General features: G+C 35.2%; 2 protein-coding genes across 3 annotated transcripts; both read left to right on the plus strand.

Annotated features, from left to right (window-relative positions):
• Positions 1–14,139: 14,139 nt before the first annotated feature.
• LOC133789189 (F-box/LRR-repeat protein At3g26922-like) lies at positions 14,140–16,256 on the plus strand. 2 transcript variants are annotated; one of them, XM_062226951.1, is made up of 3 exons: positions 14,140–14,326; positions 14,412–15,715; positions 15,843–16,256. In XM_062226951.1, exons 2-3 carry the CDS (start codon positions 14,492–14,494, stop codon positions 16,029–16,031), a joined length of 1,413 nt encoding a protein of 470 aa, XP_062082935.1. In that variant the 5' UTR covers positions 14,140–14,326; positions 14,412–14,491; the 3' UTR covers positions 16,032–16,256. The 2 variants fall into 2 exon arrangements, with proteins under 2 accessions (XP_062082935.1, XP_062082934.1); XM_062226950.1 differs by having other exon boundaries at positions 14,140–15,715.
• A 2,830-nt stretch (positions 16,257–19,086) lies between these two features.
• On the plus strand, positions 19,087–22,929 carry LOC133789184 (G-type lectin S-receptor-like serine/threonine-protein kinase At4g27290). Its single transcript, XM_062226943.1, has 7 exons — positions 19,087–20,465; positions 20,557–20,679; positions 21,268–21,437; positions 21,522–21,732; positions 21,837–22,074; positions 22,153–22,303; positions 22,395–22,929. The coding sequence occupies exons 1-7, from the start codon at positions 19,151–19,153 to the stop codon at positions 22,698–22,700; spliced, it is 2,514 nt and encodes an 837-aa protein (XP_062082927.1). The 5' UTR covers positions 19,087–19,150; the 3' UTR covers positions 22,701–22,929.
• Positions 22,930–23,395: the final 466 nt, after the last annotated feature.

The following is a 23,395-nucleotide window of genomic DNA, read 5'->3' on the forward strand; positions in this document are numbered from 1 at the left end:
GCTGCCGAGGCAGCCAAGATATTTATTGATGCTGCCCCGGGGGAGGAGGTTGCAGGTCCCACCCCTCCTATTCCCCCAGCCTCAGCCCCAGCCTCAACCTGTGCCCCAACATCAGCCCCAGCCTCAGCCCCAGCATCAACCTGTGCCCCAACATCAGCCCCAGCCTCAGTGTCAGCCCCAACACCAACCCCACCACCAGCCTCAGCCTCAGCCCCTGAGCTGGCCGACTTGATTGAGCGGTTGGACAGAGTCGAGGGTCGACAGGAGACCCTCTTGAAGAACCAGTCAGTGATCTTGGACGTACTCAGTCAGATCCTGACATTTGTTAAGGAGAAACCGAGGGGGTCCAATGAAGATTCAGAGTCAGAGTCATTGGATCTTCCGCTAGACTATGTTGATGATCCAACGACGCCCCCTACCATCATTGTGACACCAGATGCTGAGACTCCGGGAGTCATTATTGTCAACCCTGAGGATGTTGCTGGGGTTCAGTTTCAGAGGGCTAGACGCCAAAGACGCAAGCCAGATTGGTTTGAGGACTATACGGATCCCACGAGGAAAAGACCTCGCACTGCTGCAGCTGCACCAGCAGACGAGGCTACACAAGAGGCTACACATGTGCTGGACCCTCTCAAGAAGCCAGATCCCAAACAGTATAGGACAATGTGCAAGTGGCTTCTTGGAGACATGCCCAACAAGACCCCGCGGGATGTAAAGACTGGGAGTCACGGTCCAGCATGGTTTCTGACGTTGAAGACACCCCAGTCGTGGCTCAATGATGGGGTAAGCAATTTATACCTAATTATGGACTATTTTCAATTTTACATGTTTTATTTTTACTGACTCGATGTGAGCTCGATAGGAGTTCGATAGTAGTTCGACATGGATGTTAAAATAGGGGTTGTTCTTTACTATTTCAGAGTGGCTCGATGTGAGCTCGATGGAGCTCGATAGGTAGTTCGATAGGGATGTTAAAATAGATTGTTTTTTTACTGTTTTAGAGTGGCTCGATGTGAGCTCGATATTAGTTCGATAGGGATGTTAAAAGCTCGATGTGAGTTCGATATGAGTTCGATAGTGAAAATTCCCTTAACAAAGTGGCTCGATGTGAGCTCGATGGAGCTCGATAGGGAGTTCGATAGGGATGTTAAAATAGGTTGTCTTTACTATTTCATGATGGCTCGATGTGCGCTCGATAGGTAGTTCGATAGGGATGTTAAAGTAGGTTATTTTTACTGTTTCATACTGGCTCGATGTGAGCTCGATAGGAGTTCGATAGTAGTTCGACATGGATGTTAAAATAGGGGTTGTTCTTTACTGTTTCAGAGTGGCTCGATGTGAGCTCGATGGAGCTCGATAGGTAGTTTGATAGGGATGTTAAAATAGATTGTTTTTTTTACTGTTTTAGAGTGGCTCGATGTGAGCTCGATATTAGTTCGATAGTAGTTCGATAGGGATGTTAAAAGCTCGATGTGAGTTCGATATGAGCTCGATTGAGCTCGATAGGGAGTTCGATAGGGATGTTAAAATAGGTTGTCTTTACTATTTCATGATGGCTCGATAGGTAGTTCGATAGGGATGTTAAAGTAGGTTATTTTTACTGTTTCAGACTGGCTCGATGTGAGCTCGATAGTAGTTCGATGGTAGCTCGATAGGGATGTTAAAGTAGTTTGTTTTTTTACTGTTTCATACTGGCTCGATATGAGCTCGATATGAGTTCGATGTGAGCTCGATGGAGCTCGACATCAGCATTTTATGATGGTTTTTGCTAATTTTTTTATCGTACTCTCTTTTGCAGCATATTGATGCGGCAGAACACATGCTTCGTATGCGTCGCAAGTATTTTCCCAATATATATCGACAGAATGCAGTTGTGATGAACAGTTATTTCTCACAAGTGATACCTGCCCGATATGATCAGTTCAAGAAAACAGCCGACAAAACAAAGTATTATTGGGATGCTGACATTATGTCCATGTTGACCGGCATCGAGCAGCAGTTTCTGGCATCTTGGGGAGGAGTTGAGGATGTATATTGGTGCCAGAACTATGGACAACAACATTGGTTTGCCATTGAGGCTTCCATTTCTAGTTGGACTCTGACTGTTTACGATTCAGACAACTCGGTGATTAGTGACGCAAAGCTTGAGGATATTATGAGTCCATGGTGCTTTATGCTACCTTCTCTGTTAATGCAGAGTAAACTGTTTACTGATAGCTTGATGTTGAAGATTCCATCAGCAGGAAATAGGCCGCATCAGTTCACATTGCGTCGCAAACAGAAACACGAGCTCCCTCAGTCAAAGAGAAGGTAACAAACATCATCTTCATACTAATTTTGTTTCTAACTAAATTTATAGTAATGTGCACTTAATATATTTTTTTTTTTTACAGTGGGGATTGTGGTGTGTATGCTATCAAGTATATTGAGCATCTAATGGTCGGTCTTCCATTGGAAGCTATCTGCGATGAAAAAATGGAGGTGTTCAGGAACAAGTGGACCACAGACTTGTGGTATCAAAATTTGTTACCTTGATGATTGTATATATACAGGGTCTTTACATGTACAGTTTGTTGTTCACATTTTTTTATAATTTTCATGGGCTGTTATCGAGCTAATATCAAGCTATATCGAACTGTTATTGAATTATCAAAATTTGTTACCTTCATAAAAAGAGTTTATTAATACAACAAGTTCAAATGGGAAAAAAGAGTTTAAAGCCTAGCTTTGCCATAAACATAACTTTTCAGAAAAATCAAATAAAAAGAGTTTATTAATACAACAAGTTCAAATGGGAAAAAAAAGTTTAAAGCCTAGCTTTGCATGTAGCCCTGTTGTGGCCAAGACCACCACACATGCTACACTTGCGATGACTGGGAATGATTTCTCCATTCGATGGAGTGCGGTTTGTCTTCCTTCTTCCCACCTTATTCTTCTTCGGTCGACCAACTGGTTGTTTTTCAACGGGAACCCCAACTTGCATTTTCTCTATGTTCTCGGGAACTTCCCAATCATCCTCATTGCCAGTTGGGTAAATTGTTTCTTTGTAAGACTCCCTCCACATCTCAGTAGTGTAATATGGTGAACACAGTGAGTAAATGTTGACATTGCGCAACATGGCCGCAGCCACACCATGAACACAAGGGTAACCCATTATTTGAAACTGACCACAAGAGCATGATTTGGTCATCAAATTCACCTCACCATCACCTTCTGGGTCTACCACATGAAATTCAAACTGTCCAAGAGGATGGACTTTCAAGTACCTTGCATCATCCGCAATGCCTGAGACATCTTTCTCATATGTTGTTGCTAATTTCGATGTGCACTTCTCTACCTCCTCACGACGCGCGGCAAACCATGACTGAATTGTGAAACGAATGAATTCCACAAAAGTAGTGACTGGGAAGGTTCTTGCGTCTCTGGTTTTGTTGTTGAAACTTTCAGCGTAGTTGCTTGTCATTACATTGTATCGATTCCCAGGAAAGTATACACGAGTCCACTTATCGAAGCCAATACCCTCGAGATATTGAGCTATGGCAGGATCCATTTGCTTTATATTATTGAAGAACCTGTGAAATTTTGACTTCCGAAATGCATATGCCGCATTATACATCTCCTTGTGACAGTGATCGGTCTTGAACTTAGCGATTACATTCATACTTATGTGATGGTAGCATGCGCCGTGGTAGGCATCGGGGAAGACCAACTCAAGAGCATGAATAATGCTAGCATGCCTGTCTGAAACAAAAGACAGATTATCAACAACTCCAATGGCTTCCTTCAATTTCATCATGAAATACTTCCAAGAAGCATGATTCTCACTGTCAACAATCGCGAATGCAATTGGATAAATGTGGTTATTCGCATCCAATGCGACAGCACACAACATGTGGCCACCGTACCTTGACTTTAAGAAAGTGCCGTCCACACATATAACAGGACGACATGATGTAAATCCCCTTCTACAAACTCCGAGTGAGAAGAAACAGTAAAGAAAGCGACCGTCATCTGTGACAAAATCAGTAATTGTACCTGGATTCTTTTGCTGCAGCATGTACAGGTAAGAAGGTAACTTGGAGTACGATTCTTCAGGTGTCCCCCTAACATAACCGAGTGCCTTCTCTCTGCATCTCCAAGCCTTAATATAACTCATATCGATCCCAAAATTATTCTTCATATCCTCCTTTATGCTGTTTGGTGGATAGCTAGTGCCATCAGTAGCATATTTGTTCTTGATAAGGTGCCCAATGACAGAAGGTGCTGCTTGACGGTGGTCTTTTTGTCGCAATTCTAGTGAGCAAGTATGTACACTATTATAAACAGTGATCTCAAACATCTCTGATCGCGCTACTTTTTTCCCTCTTATTCTCCAACCACAATCAGGATCCTTGCAGGTGATATACAACACATCAGTACCAGACTTCTTAACCATAAACTCAAAATTATTCTTCATTGCAAAGAGAGCCGCTTTGGTTTTCAATTCCATCTTGTTCTCAAATGTCTTCCCAAGATGTAATTCCCCCAACGCTATACCGGATGAGGGTGATTCAGAACGACTACAAGCTATGATATCTTCTTTTGTAAACATGGGAGCACTCCATTTTCTGTGATCTTCTGTTGAACATATTGAAATGTTCCCTGTATAGTTATATTCTGTTCCACCATGACGACTAGAGCTGGTGCCAGGTGTTCGGCGTCCTTGACTTGGTGGGTTCGTCCGTGCAATATGACGTATTGGTTGTTCTTGTGCTTCTTCTACTTGCAAATGTTCAGCTAATAGATCATCATCCACCGAATTGTCTCCTAATTCCTCATTGTGTTCGGCTACCGGATCGTCATTCACATAGGGGTTGTACTCATACTGGTTGTCCCTCAGGTCACCAATAGGAAATCCTAAAGTACTGGCTGCTCCCTCAGGTCCGGGAGTGGAATATGGGTCTGCAATGACAATCTTTTTAACAGGAGTGACACACAAGGCCAACCTTTCTTTAGATGTTACTCCTATGAATGCACGGACACCAAGATCACTTTCAACATGAACGGGTGTAAACGGTTGGTCGCCACAAGTGTAAGGAACCTCCAATTTCAACTCATACATCTGTTTATCAACTTTAAGTTCCTTGTGCAATATGTCAAGAAGTTGCAAGTACGTTACAGTATCCTCCATCGGTATCACCGTGCATTGAGGGTCCTTGAAAATCCACTTATTCCCTTGTAATTCCCAAACACCATTGTAGGATACAAAAACGTAGACAATAGAGCCTGTGTTGGAAAAAAAAACATTAACATTGTCAGGAAAACTGTCATTTTTCCAGAAATGCAATAAAAAATAACATTATCAAGCTTTATCGAGCTATTATCGAGTTGGAATCGAGCTACCATTTCTCAAAACAGAACACAAACCTAACCAAACCCTCCATCGAACCCCTATCGAGCTATTATCGAGTTATCATCGAGCTACCATTTTTCAAAACAGAACATATACCTAACCAACCCTCCATCGAACCCATATCGAGCTATTATCGAGTTAGCATCGAGCTATCATTTCTCAAAACCGACCATAAAACACAACCAAACCCTCAATCGAACCCTATCGAGCTCATATCGAGCTACTATCGAGCTCACATATTATAGATCCATTCGACCCCTTATCGAACCCTTATCGAGTTTCCATCGAGCACTAAACCGAACCTATCGAGCTATTATCGAGCTATTATCGAGCTAACATCGAGCTCTTACAAAGACCTTCTTCTACATACCATCGAACCGTTATCGAGCTTCTATCGAGCAAAAAAATTGCAGAAAACCCAGAAAAACACAGATCGCGGAATCTCTAAAAAAATCCCGAAAAATACACCAATATAGGCTCAGATCTGTTCAAAATAGCCAAAAAAAATGTAAACAAATAATACCCAACACAAAATGTAAAATCTCATTACCCATGGTTTTTCTCCTCCAAAAACTCTCAAAATAGATGTTGCCTTTGATATTAACGAATTCACAGAAACAATGGAGATAACTAACAATGATTTTGACAAGAAAATTATACAAAATTGTAGGTTTTATGGAGATTTCGTGAGAATTAGAGAGAGAGAGGGAGGAGAGTGGAAGAGAAGGTTTTGTGAATTTTTGATATAATGGGAGGGGTATTTTGGGTATGGGAGGAAAGTTTAGCATTAATTTGAAAATATTATTAATGTTGGGATTTTTTGGTAATATTAGGTATTATTAGAGATAAAAAGTGAAATTTCCCTTTGATATTTTCTCAAGACTTCAAATACATTGAAAAGAAAGAGTGTTTAGGACTTGAGATCAGGACTTAGCAACTCAAAGATGGTGTTTATAATGCTAAGGGGTACTAATGGTGTCAAAATAGTAACACTTGTTCAATTTTATAAACTGTGTCTATTTTGAACCTTCACTTTCACAACCATGTGGACTTGTCTTCTCGATGGTGCATTTTGGAAAATTGGCAGAGAATCCCACCCCAGATTAGTTGACTGAGCTCCATTTATAAGCACTTACACTTCCCTTTCAACCAAGCTAACATTTCTCTTCTTTATCAATTAAATGCAAAATGTCAATTGTGTAAAACTAACCTTATGGGACACGTGTCAGCTTCCAATTCGTCCAAAATATTTTAAAAATAATTAAAATATTAAAAAATTCATAAAAAAATTATTTTAATTCCTAAAAGTTTAATTTTAAAATATTTTAAAAATAATTAAAAATTCATAAAAAATAAAATAAAATATTTTATATTCCAAAAAATCAACACAAGTACTTTTAAAACTAAAAAACATTAATTTAATGAAAAATCTAAATAAAATCATAAAATTTTCATTTTAATTTTGATTAAAATCTAAATACAATCTAATTTCATGTTGATTAAAAATGAAATTTTTATGATTTTAGATTTTTTATTAAATAAATGTTATTTTTTTAATTATTTAAAATAGATGTTTTAATTATTTTTATGACTTTAAAATATGTTATTTATTTATTTCCTAAATTTTTAATTAATTTTAATATATTTAAAAATAAAAAAAAATGGAAAAATTTGAGGCTGCCACGTGTTCCATAGGATTAGTTTTAACCGTTGACTTAACGACAGAGGGTTAAGTACAAGAAAATCCAATACTTAAGTAGTTTAGCCGTCAAAATTTTTATACAAGTATTTAACTACAAGAATGGTAACTACTTGACTAGTTTTGCTGTCAAATTTTTTATATAAGTGTTTAACTGGAAGAATTGTAATGCCATTATCCCTTATTATTTTAAAGAAGAGTAATGATATGTTAACTCACAAATTACACACAAACATTACACACACTTATGTGACAAATCATTTCAATCAATCATATTTATTTAAGATGAATCCCACTAGGTAAAAGTGATTTGCTATATAAGTGTGTGTAATGTTTGTGTGTAATTTGTTTGTGGACATATCGTTACTCTTTCTTTAAAGAAAGGGAAATTTGAGTATTGATACATAAAAATGGATCCTAAATCTGTTATACCCAAATTTCGAGATTCAGTAAATAATTTCGAACTGTAGGCTCGTAAAAGCACAAGCTCGAAATAAATGAATTTCCACATTACACTTGTGCAAATTATCACGAAGTGTCATAGCCATGTGGTTTTAGATCTACCCTCAGCGTTCGAGCATGAGTTTCAGGCTCGAAGGCATTAGACGTCTCCGGAGGATGAGCTCGAGGCTATGAGCGATCTCGAAAGCGCGTTGAAGCAATGTTCGAGCTTGATGACACGTTTACCACACAGGAAATCTGTTAGGAAATCCCTATTTCTTTGGGATTAGTTAAAACCATGTGTCAAATCCCTATTTTTATGGGATCATTATTCAAATAATGCATTTAATTTGTATTATTAATTCCGATATTTATTTGAATTTAATACATGAGTGTAACTTCCCTAAATTGAGGGAAAGATATTCTTGTAACCAGGCCTATAAATAGCCTGGATCAGATCCTTTGTATTCACACCAAATTTTTTACTAAGAAAGACTCTGCCAAATTGTTTTCACTTGAAGCTTTCGCACATAGTTCATAATAATATTGACTAATGGATGTAGGCAGATTATAACTACCAAACCACGTTAAAAATCTCTTGTTTTTTCTTTTCTTCCTAAATTAATTGCTTATTGCTCTACATATTTAAGTTGACGAAAAATGACGTTAACAATTTGGTGCTTTCATTGAGAGCATTAAGCACTTCTTCCTACTGTTTAGTATACAACCTCATGCGTATCAACAATGGCCGCCTTGAGCATCCCTGGAACTAGTGGGCGACCATTACCTCAAATCCCTGAGGAGCGTACTCCTCAATCTTAGGACCCTCCCCGAAGGCCTGGTAAACAACCCATTGTGGACCAGAGCCCTGATGAGGAGAGTGCATCATCGTCTTCTACGAGACGGTCTGGTCAGAATCCTAGGCCCGATGAGGATTTGCACTATAATCCTGAAAGATATGTGCCGATGAGTATTCTGGATGTGCAATCCCAAGGCAACACGTGTTCATACTCGAGTGTGGCAGGTGGCCACATTTCCCGAAAGTGAAGTTCAAAAGTTTTATTCTCATAGGATTCGAACAAACACTTTTTAGGAGGCAAAATGTTACACCCAAATTTTGAGATTAAGTAAATAATTTCGAACTGTAGGCTCGTAAAAGCACAGACTTGAAATAAATGAATTTCCACATTACACTTGTTCAAATTATCACGGAGTGTCATAGCCATGTGGTTTTAGATCTACCCTCAGCGTTCGAGCATGAGTTTCATGCTCGAAGGCATTTGCCGTCTCCAGAGGATGAGCTCGAGACTATGAGCGATCTCGAAAGTGCGTTGAAGCAATGTTTGAGGTTGATGACACGTTTACCACACGGAAAAGCTGTTAGGAAATCCCTATTTCTTTGGGATTAGTTAAGATCGTGTATCAAATCCCTATTTTTATGGGATCATTATTCAAATAATACATTTAATTTGTATTATTAATTCCGATATTTATTTGAATTTAATACCTGATTGTAACTTCCCTAAATAGGGGGGAAGATATTCTTGTAACTAGGCGATCCTTTGTATTCACATACAATTTTGTACTAAGAAAGACTCTGCCAAATTGCTTTCACTTGAAGCTTTTGCACAGAGTTCATAATAATAGTGACTCGTGGACGTAGACAGATTATAACTGCTGAACCACGTTGAAAATCTCTTGTTTTTTCTTTTCTTCCTAAATTAATTGCTTATTGCTCTACATATTTAAGTTGACAAAAAATGGCGTCAACAGTTTGATGCTTTCATTGAGAGCATTAAGCACTTCTTCCACTTGTTTAATATAGAACCTCCTGCGTAACAACAATGGTCACCATGAGCATCCCTAGAATTAGTGGGCGACTATTACCTCAAATCCCCGAGAGCGTACTCCTCAAACTGAGGACCCTCCCTGAAGGCCTGTTAAACAACCCATTGTGGACCAGAGCCCTGATGAGGGGAGTGCGCCATTGTCTTCTAGGAGACAGTTTGGTCAGAATCCTAGGCCCGATGAGGATTTGCTGTAACGCCCTGGATAACCAAGACCATTACACTGTGTATTTTAAAATAGTGAAAAATTTTCTAATCAAGTCGTTTGAACATAAATGTGATTCTAAAGTCAACTCACAGGTTAAGGTTAAAAGATTTTGATCATACATGGTTAGTTTTTATTAAAACAAATGTTTAATACATGGGATCCCAAAAACATGGTTTATGTGGTAAATACAACTCTCAAAAGCTGATACAACAAAAACCAGTCTAACGAAAATATACAATTTAGAGCTCTATTTCTGTAACTTTCCCTCGGCCGTGGCGGTCGAGTAGCTGACGATGTACACTCCGCCCCTAGAGCTCTCCAACTCATGGTTGGTCCAGTTTTCCCTTTGCCTTTACCTGCACCACGTAGCACCTGTGAGCCAAGGCCCAGCAAGAAAACCATAAACAACAAACATGAATAGCAACAAGAGCATGTAATCATTTTTAATCCAATCAATTCAACTAATCAGCAGAATATATATATATATAAAGCTATACAATGATAAGCATATCCTTTCAACATATATTTCGATCAATAACACAAACAATTAGGTGTCGGCGCCCTTAGGTCGAGCTCTCTGGTTACATAGCTGAACCCGACTTGCTTAGGCCGAGATGCGTTCAGTACGCTTATCATCAGCCCCGACACCCTTAGGCCATACTTTCATATCACACATAACAACCATATATTTATAGAATACATACGTTTAATTACAGGGAAACCTAGTCTCGTTTATAACCACATGAGTGCAATTTTCTTACCTTGAATTTTGAGTGATGGATAAAGAACGGTTCCGAGCATGATCCTCAGTCTTGAGCCTTAACGATAATCCTAGTCACAAGCAATAGTGGATAACTATCAAGTTCCAATCCAATAAATAACTTCGAAATATAAATCTAGCCTCCGAGACCTTGGATTCTACCAAACCGGGTAGTAGGATCCTTCCCGAGCCTTAACATTTGGGTTCCAAGCTTAAAACCCTCAAACAGCCCTAACTTGCATTTGAGTCGCGGCCCAGCCCCTTAAGGGCTGCGGTGCGCTCAAGTCAGAGGCTAAATGCCTCACTGCTGAAGGAGACGGGCCGCGACGCGCTATACCTTACGTCGCGATGCGCCTAGACAAAACAGAGGCCCTCCAACCTCTTTGAGCATACGGGTCGCGGAGCCTGAAGAACAGGGTCGCGGCTCGAGCCCCCAAACCCAGAAAACTAGCCCTTTTTCCTACGTTTTCCTTGAGCCTAAACCTAAAAATTCAATCCCAATCATCAACCAAACTCAAAATTGAACCCAGAATTCTTATCCCTATAACCTAAACATCATATCCAATCTATAAACAATTCCCTACTCTCCTCCAACACCCAAAATCAGACTTGAAAACCATGTTCATGCAAGCTCTAAGTTTCAACATTATTCCAACAAAATTCAACAATCAAGAGTTAGATTTTACTTGAATTGATAGCTTCATTATTTCCTCAGAACCTCTTGTCTTACCCTACCTCTGATTTTCCCCAGTGATAAGTGAATTTTAGATTCACTTATTAGTGTCATTTTATATCTAATTTGTAGGTGTTTAGGGTGTTTTGTTTGGTTTTATGCTTGTGTTGTGTTTGTGTAGGGTCCAAGGAAAAGTGGCGCGAAATTTGTACAAAACGGAAGTGAAACGAAGAAAAATACAAAATTCGTGAAATAGGGCTGCATCGCCATGTTCAGGGGCTGCATCGCAATTTCTGGCCTGAATTAGGGCTGCAGCGCCTGACTGAAACAGAGAACTTGTTTTTGGCATTTTTGTAGCGCAGCAGCGCCGGGATCCGTATGGAAATCTTAAATTGCGATTTTTGAAGGGCAAAAGAGGTCTTTTTGCAAGGGATATAAAAGGAAAAGTTTAATTAGGGTTCTAATGACATTTTGGGAGGAGATTAGATCAGAGATTACATGCTTGGGAAAGAAGAGGAGGCTAGACTTCATCAAGATCATCACCATTATATCTAGTTTATTTCTTCTTCCTTTCATTTTTAGTTTTTAATTATGAACAAATACATTGCAATTATGTTTATGTTTGTAATGGAGAACTAAACTCTTTTTGTGCTAGAGTATTAGATGAATCTATTTTGATTATTGAATTGTGGTTTTTATTATTATTTCTATGAAGTTCTTCTCGTTTGTTCATATCTTCTTGATTTAATTTTCTCATATTAATGTTTGGCCATCATTATTGTGAATTGAAATCTAGGGTTTATGCTTGAGAAAGATAAACGTAGATTGGACATAAGAAGATTTGACATAGAGTGATTGTGAGATTGAGAGATTCCTTGAACTCTATGAATTTGGCTTAGAATAACTATTGCTTAATGATGTCTTGATTAATTAATAGCGAATAAAGATATCGTATTGATTAATTGAGATTAATTGCATATATGCTTGAGAGAGATAAATGCATTATATTAGAATTCTAGAAATTACAAATGAGGAGAACTAATTAGGATAATAAAGAAACCATATTCATAATTGAATACTGAAATCATTACTCTAGTACATTTATCTTTTATTTAATCACTTTCCAAGAGCATTAGATTTGATTATCTTGTTATTTCATATTCTTTATTTTAATGTTTGATTTATTTATTGGCTTTTCTAATTAAAATTATAGACTTAACAGTAATAGTAATTAGTGAATTTAATATTTAATCCCTGTGGGTTCGACATCTTTTAAATTAAAACTATATTGCAATACACCGTACACTTGTGGTAGAAAAATATGTATCACCCAGCTTAAACCAGCCCAAACCCAGCTTAAAACTTGAGTTTTCTCCTTCAATTTACCAAACTTACTTAGGTTCTAGAGAGAGAGTGTGAGAACGTGTGGGAGAAGAGGGAGAGGCTTCTGTGTGTTTCTGATAAATTCCTAAGGCTTTCTGTGTATATCCTTAACCAAAAAAGACCAAATTTCCCTCAAGTTTTCCCCAGCCCTCTAATTGCCTCTAGGGGTAAAATATTCATTTTCTGATTCCCGCTAATTCCTCAAGTCATCCTACCAATTCCCAATTAATCTCGTCATGTCCAACTAATTATCAAATACCTATCAGTTACTCATTAAACCCCAAATATACATTAAACTTCATTTAAGTTCAATAAAATGACATTTTTTTTTACCTCTAATCAAACAACAATAGTTCAAATTTGTCGAGGTTACAGTTGTCGAGGCCTATCGTAGCCTATCGATTTCTATCGAGGTGGAGGCAAAAATTTGAAAAAAATCCTAGATTTTCCTATGAACAACCCTGATCTAACCTATGAACAAAAAATCAAAATAAAACACAGGCGTAGAAAAATAAGCCCAGAATTGGATCAAGGACTTACCGTCGCCTTCTCCTGGGTGGCTTCTTCGAGGTATGGGTCGTCCCCTCCGACGCCGTCCCCTTTGATGCACCAGCAACCACGACAAAGATCCGAGCAATGCCAATGGAAGATTTGAGGTTTTTTTGGGTTCTTGTTTCGGGACCAAGAGATTATAGAAAAGATTTGAGTTTTGGTTTCGGGACCGAGAGAGTGAGGGAGAGGATAGAGAGAGACTGAGAGAATAGAGAGAGTGGGAAACAAATGCCAGGGTATTTTGGGAAGGGGTCGTTTGGTTTGAGGAGTTCACAGTTTTCATATTACTGGGAAAGTTGAAGAGGGTAATCTGATAGACTGGAAACTTACATCATTGTGTTTGGTTGTGCATTGTAATCTTATTTATGATTATTGGGAATATCACTTTCTGTGTTTGGTTGTGCATAAGAATCTGTTAAGTTTTCATATTTTCATAAAATCAATATAATAATATATTTCATCAAAATAATTTATAAACAATTTTACTCATGAAATATTTTTTAACAGAATTAAAAAAAATACATCTAGTGAATACTAGATTTAAGTATAATTTTTAAAATTACAAAAATACCCTTATTTTATTTTTAATAATATTTCATTTGTTATTTTAAACTAAAGTAATGATATAAATGCTTTACAAATAAATTTATTTAAATAAACAAATATTATTTATCATTTTATAGTTTGATATATGTATATTTGTTTTTATATTATAAGCTTCAAAAATAAAATAAGTCATTAACTAAAAAATTATTAGTTTAAGATTTTTTTTAAAAAAAATAGTAATAATAATAATTTTGAAGTGTTTTACATTTCTGAGTATCTGAAAACCATTTGTCAGATGTGTTTGACTTGAACCTAGAATCAGGAAAAGTTAAAACCCCTGGAGTACATATTCATAAGTTAGAAAAACGCAAAACCCAGTACCAAACATGGAAAATTGTTCGGATTCTCATTCCTGTGTCCAGATTCCTGCATACCAAACGACCCTTAAGGGGAACAATAGTACCAAATTGACATGTCAATAGTGAATAGTGGGTAGATAATTTTGATTTTGGATCATAAATACCCAAATTTCCTTAAAGAAATACATCTCTACACCATTTTAATTTTAAGGGGTTAGTAAAAAAAGAAGAGATATAAAAGCACTAAAAATTATCCCCGAAGTTATGAGTTACTCCACTCTTGTCTTGTTTTTCACTCTCATTCTAACCCTCCACTTAGCGAAGCTCTAAATCTCACCCTCATATATTTCCTATTCACAATCCTCTCTTTCTCAATAAACCCTCTGCACTTAGCTAAGCCCTCAGTCTCAATCCCTTGAATATTTTGCCTTCATTCTGGTTGAAGAAACAGAATCACCATATTCATGTAAGGATTAAACAATCTACCTTTGCGTCTTCTTCTTTTTATATTTGCTTTTGCTGTTGTTACAGTCCACAACCCACTTGGGTAGGTTTCAACTTAGGGATAATCAAGAGCACGACAAAAGAAACTCGTCGTCCAGCAAACAAAAGGGTTAAAGGGACATCATCAATGGGTGATGATGGCAGAATTTCGAAACTTCCTGATGCAGTGATCATTCATATCCTGTCGTTTCTACCCACTGAAGATGTGGTTCGGACATGCCTTCTTTCAAAGCGTTGGAAACTCCTATGGTATTCAGTCCCTACACTCTTTTTCTCCAATCATACTACCAATGATGTTGAAAAGTTTTATAATTATGTGGATAATTGTTTGGAGCACCGCAACAAAGCTTTTATAGTTGATTCAGTCATAACTAGTTTTAAGCTTAAGATGTTTGATTGCTATCATGGAAGTAAGGCTGGCCTCCTAGATAAATGGTTAGCTTTTGCAGTTGAGAATAAGATTAAGGAAATATATCTTAGCATAGGCCAAGAGCAAGTTAGTGACAGTAATTTCATTGACTACTACTGCTTACCTAAAATACTAGACAATGCAAGATATTTGACTATTTTGGAGCTGAATGGGGTAAAGCTGGATACTTCTTATTCATTCAGTTTTCCATTTTTAAAAACTTTGTCATTGGAAGATGTTTGGCAATCACATACTGCAGAGGAGGATGGGGTAGTTAGATTTTTGTTGGGTTGCCCTTCTCTTGAGAAATTGCGGTTACATGACTATGTTTTTTTACGTACTAATGTTCGGTTCCAGTTACAAAGTTTAAGCCTCAAGTTCATGGAACTTATATCTGAAAACTATGATTATGATGTACAAATTCAAGTTGATGCCATAAATCTTGAATCTTTGGTAGTGGAAAGCATTTCCTTGGACCAAATAAATCTCTCTTCTTGCAAGAAGATTAGAAATTTGACATTATCTAATGTTTACTGTATGAACAACAATCATCCGTCATCATTGGAAGTTCTCATGTCAAATATTCCTCTTATTGAGAATTTAACTTTGAGCATCTGCAATCCATTGAAGTCGGAGCACCTTAAAATCCCGAGCCAATACTTGAAAAGTTTCTGTTTTGATAATTGTACACCCTCCTGTGGTCAAGGAGTGATGAAGGTCGTTACACTTGAATCTGCTCCAAACTTAGCATACTTTTGTTATGTAGGTAATATCAATTTTAGCATATCAATGGAGTCATCATCCGGTTCTTTAAATGGAGAATTTATAATTCTTGAGGGACAGAGAGACTATGACACAAAATGGTATACCGATATGATGAATTTTCTTGTGAATCTCAAATGTTCTTGGAATATTGTGACCTTGCATGTTAGCACATATAAGGTATGTTCATTACTTGTATTATATATATTCTTTTATTTATTTTTAATTATGGGGTGCTATTTCAAGTTCATAGCATTATTCTATATATGAAGACTCTTTATATGCTTTCATAAATCTTTATTTGAAGGCTCTCATCTGGCCAGAAAACTTGAAGAACATATGTCGTTATCCCTTGCTTAATTGGAAGCATCTCAGAGTGATTACTAACTGTTGTAATCCTTGTAAGCCTGAGAATGAGTCAGACTTGAAGGATGCTTTGATGTGGATTTCACCTTCTTTGGAAACATTATCTATTAATGAAAAGGTCATATTTTAGTTGCTTTACAATATTGTAACTGCTGATTAAGAGTAGGGATGACTGTATTTTATTAGTTTTCTTTGCTAAATGGTGTACTTTAGTCCTTTCTTGAGATTGTGTTTACTTTATTTGTAGCTTTGTATGAGATGAATATTTTCTTGTCAACTAGCTGGCATTGTTCTATGTATTAATGAGATTACTCAACATTTATATGTTTTGATGCAACAACAAGATGTTAGTAGTTTTGTTGGTTGGTTAATTGGTCATATTTTATACATGAAATAGGTTGGATTGATATTAGTTTGGATACACCAAAATAATTCTATTAGATCTAATGTACTTATTAGATCTAATAAGTATCTGGGGGCAGAATTGAGAGATTTTATGGCTCGAATCTTTAGTATTCTCTTATTTATTACATTTACAAAGATTTATTTTTGGGAATTTACTTATTTGGTAAAATTTTATTAATTAAATTTGAGTTTAGGGTACCAAATATGTACGATTTTAAAACAGAGGGTACCAAAATGATACTTTGCAAAAACACAAGGTACTAAATGGTTACCTATCCTTTATTTTTATATTAGCATTTGATGGAGTTTCCTAATTTGCTTAATGGAAACTTCATGAGCAATCTAAGAATTGCTCTTGGAATATTAAAAGGCTGCATAATCTGCCCTTATAAGGTGTGCCAATTAGAATATTCCATGGCTGCATTATTTTCACTTTGGGGCTGGGAGTTTTAACTTGACAAATTGCTGTTCTATACTATACATCTCAACAAGAATTTACAGTAACTACAACAACTTGACAAACAATACAAAATCATACTTGTGTAGTTGCTCTAAAAGCAAATGGTTGCGTTACGTAAAATTTTTGTTTTTGAATTTTTTAAACACAAAAATGGAAATATTATTTATTTTTGTTTCTTTATTTTTAAAAAATAAAAATATGTTTGGTAACTATTTTTGTTTTTCGTTTTTAAAAATAAAAAATAATAAACGTGTTTGATAACTTTTATTTTTATTTTTTGTTTAACAATACGAGTTGTTGATTTGAAGAAGAGAAGAAAAAAAAGTAAAAAATGGTTTTAAAAAATTTTGAAAATGAAAAAATTTTATTTTCAAAATTTAATAAATTTTACTTAAAATTTTAAAAAATAATAAATAAAAATAGAGTTAACAAACACATTTTATGTTTAATTGTCAAATTTTTAATTAATTAAATAAAAAATTATTTTTTTAAGTATTACTAAAAGCAACTAATATTTCTTATTGTTCTACTCATTCACTCACTCATTTTGATCATGAATATTGGGATGTTCTTCATTTATTATGTTTTTCTATTTTTCTGAAAAACTTGTTATTTTCTAGTTGGAGAGTTCTTTTATTCCTCACAGGTCCTCTTTTTTTTTTTCTTCTTCTCCTTTTTTAAAGTTGGTTCCTTTCTTGTCATTTTTGTGTCATGCATGAAATCCTATATCAATTTCCTCTTATTGATTCTTATTACTACTTGCTTTCTTCACCGTGTACTTACTCTATATTTTCATTTCTGATATATAGGCTATTTCGCATTAAAAATAAGGTATCTATTTGGTATTCTGTGTTTTTGCAAAGCATCATTTTAGTACTCTGTGTTTATAATAATATTCATTTAGTATCCAGTATTTTGAAATCATACATATTTTGTATCTTGTATTTTAAAATCATACACATTTGGTATCCTAAACTAAAATTTAATTAATAAAATTTTATCAATTTAATCAATTATGTAAGGTCCAAATTTAAATTTAATTACTTAATTACATATAACTAATGATAGTTTGATAATATTGACAAAATTTTATCTATCAAATCTGAGTCTAGGGTATCAAATATGTATAATTTTAAGATACAAGGTACCATATGAATATTATTGAAAACAGAAGATACCAAAATGATACTTTACAAAAATATAGGGTATCAAATAAGTAAATTCCTTAAAACTAAAAACAAATACATGTAATTACATCTATTTCTTCTTGACTTGTTACTCTTTAATCTTCCCTATATGTTATTTATCATAATTAATCTTCTCACTAATTTGATTAAAACTATTTTTCTTCCACAGTAAAAATATGTGTATATAGGGAATTGTTACTGTAGGAGCAGCTGTTTTGTCCCCTCCCCATAGTTAAACCGTTGTTTTCGTAGAAAAATAAGGTTGCAAAGTGGGTAAAATGTACTGTGCCACACATAAGTATATATTATTAAATTGTTTAGATAAAATTTGTTGTTTTGTTTTTCTTAATAAAGTCGATGTCTTTGAGACCCCATATTTACAACCTGAACCCTTTAACCATTTAATAATAGGGTTTTTAGCACTATTTACCATCTCCAACCCAAAATATAAATTTTGTATTAAATTTGGTTTAAATAATGAGTCAATACTTTATTTGGCTTAATATTTGCAATTGTGCTCCAATGCACAAGATGCAAATTAATTACAAAAAGTTAACAATTCATTTATTATGTATTGATAATATACTAAAAGTAATATATTTTTTTCGTTTTTATTATATTGTTTATTAATATATTAGTGACAATATAGTAAATAAAAAATTATATTATTGTGACAAATTCGGCTCATGCTATATTTTGTTCCAAATTTAATAAAATTTTTAACATGTGCCAAATTTAATACACTTTCAGATAATTTTGGTAAAATATGCCTAATAATTTGGTCCATGAGTTTTTTTTAAAGCAATTATATCCATGTGTTTGTGAAGTGTTTCAATTACCCTAATTTACTCAACATGACTAAATAATGATGGTAAAATTGTCTTTTCCTTATCTCATCTTATATTGTTTTAAAATTATTAAATGTTCAACATAGATAATGAGTCAAAGTGGTGATGAGAGAGTTCACTACCACATGCATTTTTCCATATGCAGACATACTTTTCAAACAAGTTGTTTGAAAAGTACCACATGTACTTTTCCATATACTTGACTAAGATTTTTCCACCATCAAGAAGAAGATGTCTGAAAACTAACCCAATACCATTAACTCTGGTTATACGTGTCTCTCTGTGTTATAATACTATAAAGTTAGTTAAAAAAAAAGGTATAGGAGGCTCAATCATGAACTAGAAAATAATGGGATTCTTTTCTTTTCTGGTAACCTGTGTTGTTTTGAGACTTTTTCTATCTGTAACAACTTTTGCTGTGGTTGACACAATTAGACCTTCAGAATTTATGGGAGATAACACAACTTTGGTGTCCATTGAAGGAGGGTTTGAACTGGGATTCTTTACTCCAGGCAATTCAAAGAATCGTTTCCTGGGAATTTGGTATAAGAACATCTCAGTTCAAACTGTTGTTTGGGTCGCGAATCGGTGTGAACCAATAATCAACGATTCATCTGGCACATTGACTATAGACGACTCAGGAAATGTTGTGTTATTTTCTGGACAGAAGAACAAGAGAGTCGTAGTTTGGTCTACGAGGTCGTTGAAACAAGCCCGGAAACCACTGGTTCAGCTCTTGGATAATGGTAACTTGGTTCTGAGAGATGAGGAAGATGAGAACACAACGAACTATTTGTGGCAAAGCTTTGATTATCCTACTGATACGATCATGCCCGGAATGAAATTGGGATTGGACTTGAGGAGAGGTCTCAATCGGCGTTTATCGGCATGGAAGAGTTTCGATGACCCCTGTGATGGAGACTTCACTTTTGGGATTGAGCTTGATGAACAACACCGTACATACCCTCAACTAATCACCCGTAAAGGGTCTGTAAAATTCTATCGAACCGGGCCATGGAACGGCATAGGTTTCAGCGGAACTCCTAACTTGACTGTGGACCCACTTTTCGACCACAGGTTTGTGTACAACGACGATGAAATTTACTACATTTACAACATCAAACACAGGTCAGTAATCTCAAGAATTGTCATGAATCAAACAACCAGTGTTCGTGAACACACGATATGGATAGAAGCAGACAAAGTTTGGAGGCGTTATGGTTCGGCTCCAAGGGACGATGACGAGTGCGATAAGTATGGCATCTGTGGAGCTAATTCAGAATGTGTCACGATGAATGATCCAATCTGCAAATGTTTGAAAGGTTTTAAGCCAAAGAATCAAGATAGTTGGAACGCTGTGTACTGGTCTGAAGGGTGTGTGAGAAAGAGTCCTCTGAGCTGCCATGATCAAGTGAGAGATGAGTTCGTTAGAGTATCTCGATTGAAACTGCCAGATACTCAGTTTACATGGGTGAACAGGAGTATGAATCTAGGGGAATGCAAGGCTGAATGCTTGAGCAACTGCTCTTGTATGGCTTATACAAACTCAGATATCAGAGGAAATGGCAGTGGCTGCCTCATCTGGTTCGGAGATCTGTTTGATATTGGACAGTTTTATTACGGTCAGCAAGATTTGTACATTCGAATGTCAGTTTCAGAAATAGGTACAGACCATAGATTCAACTTCAAATATATTCTGTTTTTGTATGGATTTTGCACTATTTGAGTAATGATTGCTTTTCTGTGTTCCAAAAGCAAGGACTGATCGTAAGGCTAAGGTGGAGAGAGCAATGCTAGTGATAGCTATCCTGCTCGTTGGATTAGCTGGTGTGTTGGTTTTGATTGGCTTTTACATTCGCAGGAGGAGACACATTAATGGTAAATATTCTTTTTTGTTTTGTTTAATGCAATATGTTAGAGAGTAGAGCTTATTATGCATAAGAGACTGAATAGAACTTGAAGATAATGAGTTTGAAGACATTTTAGATGATGTTTGGTTGGGGTAATATGATAAAATGAAATAGAAATGAATCAATTTTCATTCAATTTTTTTGTTTGGTTGCATTTTAGAGTTTTGGAATGTCATTCCAATGGAATAATTTTTTCACCATTTTGGTAGAATGAATGTTGTATTTGAAAATGGAAGGAAAGACCATTCCAATGCAAGATTTAAAAAAATTAATAATTTTTTATCAATTTTTTTATTTATATTAATTTTTATTTCATTCCTATTCCTATTCCTTTTCTCATCCTCATTACTATTCTTCCATTTTCTTTCCTCCAACCAAACGACACCTTACAGAGTAAAGTTTATTATGTGTATGGTATCTCTTGAAAGGAAAAATCTTGTTTATTAATTGCGCCAACTGTTTGCTTGCTTTCATTCCTTCCCAATCACTCACAAGTAAAGCTTACATATTTTTATTTGGTTGCTTGATTTCTATTATATATATTGGAAAAAAAAAGACAGAAATGTAATTATTAGTACTACCACTAATAATTTTTCTGAGAGAAACCAAAGCGAAGATGAAGACTTGGAGCTTCCATTGTTCGATCTACATACTATTAGCACTGCCACTAATAATTTTTCTGAAAGAAACAAGCTTGGAGAGGGTGGTTTTGGACCTGTATACAAAGTAAGCTTCTCCTTTATTTACCAAACATGGAGAGGTAGTTAAAGATTGACACAAGTAAATAACTTTTTCATTGTGGTATATTAGGGTGTGCTAGAAGGAGGACAAGAAATTGCTGTGAAGAGGCTATCAATGTGGTCTGGACAAGGAATTAGTGAAATCAAAAATGAAATTAAACTAATTGCTAAGCTTCAACATCGGAATTTGGTAAAAGTAATTGGTTATTGCATTCATAGTGAAGAGAAGCTATTGATTTATGAGTACATGCCCAACAAAAGCCTTGACTATTTCATATTTGGTAACAATCTTCTCACCTTCTTTAATACATCGCCTTCTTTAATACATGTGATGTTCTATATGATTTGCCAATTTTGTTGTTAAAGAAGAAACCAACATTTGCAGATGAAAGGCAAAGCATGTTGTTGGAATGGTCTAAGCGTTTCCAAATTGTAAATGGAATTGCTAAAGGGATTCTCTATCTACATCACGATTCTAGGTTGAGAATTATACATCGAGATCTGAAAGCTAGTAATGTGTTACTTGATAAAGAGATGAATCCTAAAATTTCAGATTTTGGCTTAGCTAGAAGTTTTGGTGGAGATCAAATGGAAGGAAACACAAACAAAGTAGTAGGAACTTAGTAAGTCATCTTTAAAAACCTCTTTTAGTAACTTTAATATAATTATTTGTATTAATTAATAATATTATGCAAATGTAGTGGTTATATGGCGCCGGAATATGCTTTCAATGGCTTATTCTCAACAAAATCTGATGTATTTAGCTTTGGCGTATTGATGCTAGAGATAGTAAGTGGAAAGAAAAGCAAAAGCTTTGACGATGAAAATAGCGGTCTTAATCTTATTGGATTGGTAAGTGTACGTACAAAAAAAAACTTTCTTAAATGTTACATTTAGAGTGACACTAAAGTCTTTTCTTAAATGTATTTATAATATTTCTTAGGCATGGACTTTGATGAATGAAGGCAATGCATTTAAGCTTATTGACAAGTGCTTGTTAAGAGATCCATACAACAACATGGAAGAAGCATTGCGCTGCATCCACATTGGTCTCTTATGTGTGCAACAAAAGCCTATTGATAGGCCTGATATGTCTTCTGTTATTCTAATGTTGAGTGGTGAGAGAGTGTTGCCTCAGCCCAAGCTAGCAGGCTATTTTATTAACACATATTTGTGGGAAAGAGATCAGTTCTTCTCTGCTAAGTCCCCATCATGCAATACTAGCATAACAGCTGTCGAGGCACGATGAGAATTCATACAAAAAATTGGAGTTTGCCATGTACATTTTGAGACCTTTTAATTATTACAATTTTTTATTATTTGGTTCATAGTTGTAATGATCATTGGTATTATTAGTCTATGTAGTATATGAATCTAATCCAGAATTTTTTACCAAGATGAATAGTTCTTGAATTCCTAGAATATGTTCTTGGACATTTTTTGGATTGAGAAATTTATTATAAGCCATGATTAGACCTATTGCCAAGTAGTGAGGCAACATAGCATAAGAAACTTATACATCTTGTTAATATTAATCAGTCTCATTTTGAAGTTGAAATGACATCCTTTGATCAGGAACATATTTGTTTGATATCTCTTTTATATAATAAGTGTGTAGATAATAGAATTATTGACTTTAATATTTTTTTATTTTTTTAATGTTAACTTTAACATAATATTATTATATTTAACAGAATATTTTTATATTTAACAATAGTTTATAAATACTTAAACTTAAATAAAATAAAATAAATAATTAAAAAATGATATTTTTGAGATATTTTACCATGATAATTATTTTAAAATAATAAATAATTAAACAAATTAAAATATGATAGTTTTGAGATATTTTACAATGATAATTATTTAAAAATAATAAAATTATACATTTTATAACTTAAATAAAAATTTAATTAAACTTAAACTTACTTATTAGAATAATAT

The sequence above is a fragment of the Humulus lupulus genome, chromosome 7 (assembly GCF_963169125.1).
Source record: "Humulus lupulus chromosome 7, drHumLupu1.1, whole genome shotgun sequence".
NCBI lineage: Eukaryota > Viridiplantae > Streptophyta > Magnoliopsida > Rosales > Cannabaceae > Humulus > Humulus lupulus.